Source organism: Poromitra crassiceps, assembly GCF_964638095.1.
Source record: "Poromitra crassiceps genome assembly, chromosome: 20".
NCBI lineage: Eukaryota > Metazoa > Chordata > Actinopteri > Beryciformes > Melamphaidae > Poromitra > Poromitra crassiceps.
This window is the reverse complement of record NC_139637.1, coordinates 28197147-28204646: the sequence shown is the minus strand read 5'-3', so window position 1 is coordinate 28204646 and position 7500 is coordinate 28197147. Positions and strand designations below refer to the sequence as shown.

Below are 7500 nucleotides of genomic sequence, written 5' to 3'. Positions count from 1 at the left end.
GCTTACTGCTGCTAACCAGTAGCCTCCACAAGGTGAACCTTCATCTTTAGCAGCCAGATAGCCTCGGCCAGTCTGCTCACAGACCTGTGTTGTTTTCCTTCAGCCCACAGTGACGACATGTGGTCAAATAATAATGAAATGATGGTGTTTATGTTCATCTTAGAACACGGCTCTCTTGAATACTCGATTCTGATTGGTCAATCAACAAGATTCACCGGTCATTATTTCTCGACAACCGACCGCTGCTCTGCCACACCTGGATTAATCAGTTGATAAGAGCCTTTTGTCAGCAAGACACTACTAATTAGGCCAACCAGTTGCAGCTGTGGTGTCTTGTGTGCCAATTACAAATGAAACCGCTTTGTCGTTGAAAACCGCTTAAAAAATCTATTTGAATAATTATTTTTGTCAGATTACTGAAATAATTTAGTTGTAGGCCGTGTTCTAAGCGGGATAATGTATAGTGAGCCGGTGATTACTGGAAATAATGACCTTCAGGTGAATGATTGAGCCCTCCGCTGCGCGTCGGGCTCAATCATTCACCTGTCGGTCATTATTTCGCCAGTAATCACCGGCTCACAATACATTATCCCTTACATATATTTAACGGTAGGATCGACTTGATGTGCTAGCCCAACGTTAGCACAACACATAAGACTGTGTAACATTGGCACCGTGGGACTGTAATAACCCTAACGTTAAGTTAAATCTGGAGGTGTGATGAGCAACGTTAACATTATACAGTGATTAACACAGTATGGTTTGTTTCTTCAAGGGATGACCGGAGTGCCATGGAGCGGCTAATGCCTACCCCACACTACAGGATAATTTGCAAGATTATGGCCAAGATTCCCCCCTCCCGATTTTCTCGGGGGTGCTCCCGATTTGAAGCGCGTCGGGCAGATAATCTTCCCAAATGATCCTGTAGTGTGTGGGGTTCAAAGATTCACAATCGGGAAGACTGCCTCTTCCCGATTGTGAATCGGCCATATCTAACATGTTAGATATTTACAACCCGACAGGCGATTGCATCTTGAGCAGAGAGCCAGTAGTAGCTGCGTTTCCATTAGTTTTTCGCAAAATAAACTGGTCCGCGTCCACCCGCAGCCCCGCACAGAAACAAAGAACGAGGAAATTGTCATCGAGGTGAAATACCCGTGCGTCTTTGAACGGGACGGAAAACTAAATGCTATACTGCAAAGCATGTAGCCTACAACAAGCGCTTAGGTCTCAGCTTCCCGCATCGCGAGTGTCCGCACGGAAAAGTGAGTCAAATCAGCAGACGCGCCCCTCCACAAGACACCTGTGCAGACGGTTTTCGCCTGGCCGTGCACAGTAGGCCTACACCCCGAATGGACGCGGCTGTCCGCGCAAATATTAGTTAAACAAATCCTTTCAGTGCAAATGCATTATAAAAATAAAAAAAAAATAAAAAAATCGAAAACGAAAACGAAAACGAAATGACACTACTACACCCGGTGCGCACACTGAATAGGCATTTTAAAAGTTAACGTCGAGCCCTGCTTCAAGGTGAATCTTCGGCATAATCTTCTAGTGTGTGGGGTTGCGTTTGAACAGACGCGATTGTGTGTGTGTCCCAAGATTGAAATGTTAAAAAATCGGCTCTCTCTGTCCTGTAGTGTGTGGGCTCTCAAGATTTTTATAATCTTCAAGGATTTGAAAATCCTGTAGTGTGGGGTAGGCATAACGTGACGAGGACACAGCACAGACTCCATGAAAGGATTTGTGAAAATCTAGTTTTAAGCTGTGGTTTTAAGTGTTGTAGCAGTGATCCTCATGTGCATGGCTCATTATTGACTCCTCTGCTCTCCTAAGATATACAGATCCTTTCCAAAAACATTGGAATATCATGGAAAAGAACTGAGAAACTGAGATACAATTTAACGACATAGCAAAACTTTGCAGGTGCTTTGAGTTAATTAGATGATTAGAGTGTGAAACGTTCATTCTCTGAATTAACTGAGAAGTAACTGCTGATTTTCTTCACACTATTCTAATTTCTTGAAATACTGTTTTGGGGGTTTTCTGGAGCTGTAGGCCAAAATTATGAAAAATGAAACAAATAAAGGCTAGAAATATTTCACTTTGTGTGTAATGAATCTATAATCTATGAAAGTTTCACTTTTTGAAAGGAAATATGGAGAAAAAAAAACTTTTCCATGATATTTTTTTTGGGAAAGGATCTGTATAGTATATTGCTGATCTGATGATCAGCTAGTTTTGTCTTAACAACCTATGGATCATTGTAAGAACACAAGCCAAATGCTGACACAGATTTGAGACTTTGAGAGATTTGCTACTGTATTTAGTGGCCAGGTAGATGTTCACGCTTGACCGGAGAATATTGTTATTTGCTTGCTTTTGTCATAGTAAACAGATTGCCAACAAAGATACCCGTGTGTTATTGTTGTGTGTGTACTTGTGTTATTGTTGTGTGTACTTCAGTAAATCATGTAACGTTACATCTGATCTGAATTACAAATATGATGGCAGACGATAAGCTCATTAGTCGTCTGCTCAGAGGCAGGTTGGATCAAATCAGAGCAATCTATTAAGAGAGTGGTGCCAGAGGAGGTCCAACATGTGTGACTCCTGTAGCCAATGAACAGCCAGGAAGGAGGCTCGCACTACGTTTGAATGCTAAAATAAAGCTGATAATATACAATTGGATTGTTTAAACGTCTCAGACCGTCTGACCCTTTCAAAGTACATCACAAACGGTCCATTTTGCTGCAACTTGACAGCGCTGCTTAATCCAGAACCTTACGTCCAGGAACTTTTGTGGGGTATGAGGGTGGTGTCATCAGCAAACTTCAGGAGGTTGACGGACTGGTGACTGGAGGTGCAGCTGTTGGTGTACAAGGAGTAGAAGTATGGAGAGGAGACACCGCCCTGGGCAGCTCCGGTGCTGACAGACCGGGAGTCGGGGATGTGCTTCCCCAGCCTGACGTGCTGCTTGGTGTTCGTTAAGAAGTCTGTTCGTTAAGAAGTCTGCTCGTTAAGAAGTCTGTTCGTTAAGAAGTCTGTTCGTTAAGAAGTCTGTTCGTTAAGAAGTCTGCTCGTTAAGAAGTCTGCTCGTTAAGAAGTCTGTTCGTTAAGAAGTCTGTTCGTTAAGAAGTCTGTTCGTTCAGAAGTCTGTTCGTTAAGAAGTCTGTTCGTTAAGAAGTCTGTTCGTTAAGAAGTCTGCTCGTTAAGAAGTCTGTTCGTTAAGAAGTCTGTTCGTTAAGAAGTCTGTTCGTTAAGAAGTCTGTTCGTTAAGAAGTCTGTTCGTTAAGAAGTCTGTTCGTTAAGAAGTCTGTTCGTTAAGAAGTCTGCTCGTTAAGAAGTCTGCTCGTTAAGAAGTCTGTTCGTTAAGAAGTCTGTGGACCATCTGCACATGGAGCTGGGCAGTGCCAATAATGTACAGTAACCTGTGAAATAAGGGTCGGCAGCAGGGCAGACTGCAATTTCTTTTTTAAACTACAAAAATATTTTCTTTTTTGGTGTACATTTTAGAAATTGTGATATTCTGAAAATATAGCGATATTCTATGTCATTGATAATCAGCCCAAGCCTAATGCAGACATTTTTAGTCCATTTTTTAGTCCATTTTTTTCTATGAATTTGAAGTTTTAGGTGAACTATCCCTTTTTTAAATATTTTATTTTCAGTTTTTTAATAGAGCGAACTATCCCTTTAACACCAGATGCTGCTACTGTGGCCTGCTGCTCAGTGCCCAGCAGCAGACTGGTCTGACTGGGAGCTCCCAGTCTGAGCAGTGTTCTCCAGTCCGGTTCATTCACACACACACCAACATCACAGCCAAGCCCTCTCAATGTGTGTGTGTGTGTGTGTGTGTGTGTGTGTGTGTGTGTGTCACATGCAGATGCAGCAGTTCCTGGTTTTAGCTGCAGTGGTGACCTCTTTACCCCAGATACACCCAGGTCAGGTCAACCTCTGTGTCTGTGTCTGTGTCTGTGTGTGTGTGTGTGTGTGTGTGTGTGTGTGTGTGTGTGTGTGTGTGTGTGTGTGTGTGCGTGTGTGTGAGTGAGACAGAGCACGTATGCGTGTGTGAAATTATACAGTCTGAGTGAGAGAGAATGACAGTGAGTGTGTGAGAGCGCGTACGTACGTACGTGTGTGTGTGTGTGTGTGTGTGTGTATTTGTTTCTACAGCTCAGCTCTGCCCCACTGTGGTTTCTCTTCCTTGTGTTTAGAAAAGCCAGACGTTCATCTATTGATTAGATGAGCAGATTGTGCCGTCAGTTTGATTTCTGCTCATCTCCACTCTGATCTCTATACTGATCTCATGTGTCTGTCTGTCAACCAACTCCCACTTTAATCTGTTCCTTCAGACCTGTCTGTTGGCTTTTCCCTGCTTTCACTTCCCTGATGGAAAGAATCCCAAACTGAAAGTGTCTGTTTTCCCCCCAAAAAACAACACTTATTTTAGTAGAGATGCATCAATCATATCGGTATGGCCGGTATGGTTTTTATTGGGTATCGGTCTGATGTTGCAATGTTCATATCGGTTACAGTGTTTCCCCTTTTTCAATCCTTCAGGCCTGGAGGGATTTCAAAACGTAGCCCGACCGCAACGGTGGGGGCCCTCGCTGGTGACGCTTAACTTTTAGCAAACCTGTTCGCATCTATGTTGGCAATAGCATCCCAAGTATCATCATACTATTATGGGATGCGATGCGAACAGTTGTATTATGGGATGTGCGTTTCCCAGGCAACAACACACGTTGACACGTTTTGGAGCAGCGCCGCACGCTGGCACAATGCTCCTAAAAGCAAAATGCTTATTGTTTTGAATGATTTGGCATCTTCTATTACTGTCAACACCAGTATTGTTGTATTGTAATAATATGCCATAAAGGTTTATTGAAATTTTGGGAAGAGCAGCAGAATTTTATTTAAAAAAATTCTGGCATGGCGGGGGCGTCATTGCGTGCGTGTGTGTGTGTGTGTGTGTGTGTGTGTGTGTGTGTGTGTGTGTGTGTGTGTGTGTGTGTGTGTGTGCGTATGTGAGTGTGTGTTACCTCCTGTAGGACCTCGTTCTCCTCCATGTACATCTTGGCGGCGTTGCTGGCGCTCTCCGCCTGCTTCTTGAAGGCTTCGTTTGTCGCCATGAGAGTCGCCTGCTGGGAGAGGAGGGTGGCCAGGCGGCGCAGCAGCCTACACACACACACACACACAAATGTAAATCACTTTTCACATGTGACCCAGGCACATCAGAGAGCAAATAAGAGTCGTTTCACTTTTGAAACAAAACTTGGTGATATCTGGCCCACAAAGTGCATCAAACAGAACATCAAAGAGCTACACTGTTTCAAGTTCTTTCACGCCGCCGCTGCTCCCAAAATAAGAGTATGTCATGAAAAATGTCATTAAGTTACAATCACTCTGCATAAGCAAGCTTTTATTTTGAAACGAAGCAAGGCCAGCGTTGGCAGTGACGAGTCTGCAACGTTGATGCATGAAACGCAGCCTGATTGGCTGCTGTAATCACAGAAAGTGACGTGGTATGTTTTGGAGTTATTGAAAACATGCGCTCGTCACGCACGACTAAAGAAGCGTATGGCCGTCAGGAAGATGGATAATAATAATAAAATGCACTGCACATGGAACTGTGTTTTGGTTATCGTTTAACCAATCATCTTCAGCGCAGCAAAGGAGTATTTCAACGACCAATGGTATGGGTGTAATTCGACTCTCCCTCTCAATCCAACCAACGTGCACAGCCAATCAGAGGCAGAGCAGGGCGGGTCTCGTACTGTTAGCAGCAAGCTAGTCTGCATCAGGACGCAGAGTGCTGGAAACCATTATGAAATCTGGAGAAGATACGGCTGTAGTTGAGAAAGAAATGAGTTAACAAATGGCGCTGGACATGGATCACGTTAAGAGGAAACTGGTACTGACCGGAAGCTGTTTTTGAACTTGAGGAAACCGGGTGTTTTCTATGCTGTGCTCGAGGAGGCTAATGTCAGCTGCTAACGCTAAAGGTCCTTACACATCAAGAGCGATGCGAATATACGGCACGAAATTGCGATGCGAGTTTTGACCCACCTGTCAATCACAGCCACAGATGTGTACACGTCGGAAGCGAATTTCTGAAAAATCGACCGTGGTTCGAAAAAATAAACACCGCAATAACGCTCCGCGAAACTTCGCCGTTGGTATGCACGGTTGCATTGACTGATATAGGTTCGGAAAATATTATTGACGTGCGAATTAATCGCACGAAAAAAACGTGCTCGGTGTGTAAGGACCTTAATACCCGCTAAAAGTAAGTGTTCATCATGAGTTCCCAGTCACAAAGCTGTGAATGTATGTAGCTACTTTGTTTTTCCCTCTCTCAAAGCCATTTGTACCTCAGGGCTTGATATAGAGAACATGTAAGTTCCACTGGCCTTATTTCAGAATCAATAGCAATAAAACAGATACATAGTTATTGCTATTAATTTTTAGTTATAATTGCATACATATAGATACATTGTAAATGCATAGACAACACGCCATATTCAGGTTACTTGCATATCACATAGTTATAGACAGACACAGATAGTCCATTCATCATAAATTCCATTTCACTTAAGCCATGTTCACATTACAGGCAAATCCGATTTGCTGCTAAAGTCATTAATCATCATTATCTTGATTGGTTTCCCAAATCTGATTTGGGAGTGTGTCCGCACTGCCACAAATCTGATTTGAGCAAGTGTTCAAGTCGGATCTGTGTGTCCAGAGATACAATGAGCCAATGAGGCAACATACAATGTTTCTGGCATCGTTTGCATGTCTGCTCTGTGCTCTTCAAGTCCCCGCCCCCCTGCAAAACACACTCTCAAATCTGATTTGGGTGATCTGCGCGTCCACACTGAAGTCACATCAGTCGAAAGCAGATTGGAAACTACCTCCATTATGTGGTTTGGGACAAGTGACACAAATCAGACTTGGAGCGTCCAGACTCATAAAACCAATCTGGATAGAATCATTAATACGTCATTAAAGTTCACAAATCAGATTTGGCCTCCTAGTGTGAACATGGCCATAAGAGACAGACAGCCTATCTGTTGTTCTGTCCCTGAGCGGGACACAGTGCTGAAACACCTGCCCTCACTCTGCCAGCTGCTCATTGTGAAGATATGTGAGGCGTATTCTGCTTAAACACTTGAAATTAGACAAATATAAAAGGTGAAGTTGTTGCCTTTCCATCAGGGCAAAAGGGTGGATCATTTAAAGAATGTAAAAATATAATATACGTAGCTTTGATTTGTTGGGACTCTTTTGGTCACAGCATAAGTCCATTTTGTGGTCTTTTGTAGTTTTGATCTTACAATCTTTTGATTGTAATGCACAGTACAGACAGTAGATAATGTGCTTGATGGTATCTGAGATAACCCTACATATTGTAGGGTTGTACCGGTCATTCTTTACACTGAGATACACATAAGGCATGCATTGGTACCATGAATAACATGCTAGCTTGTCGGG

General features: G+C 43.2%; 1 protein-coding gene across 1 annotated transcript in view; it reads right to left on the bottom strand.

Annotated features, from left to right (window-relative positions):
• Positions 1-7500, bottom strand: part of bcap31 (B cell receptor associated protein 31) — a 60828-nt gene that overhangs the window by 26446 nt on the left and 26882 nt on the right. Inside the window, exon 5 of the mRNA XM_083657135.1 lies at positions 5046-5181. Coding sequence (XP_083513261.1) covers positions 5046-5181 — 136 coding nt within the window. The remainder of the gene's footprint in view (positions 1-5045; positions 5182-7500) is intronic.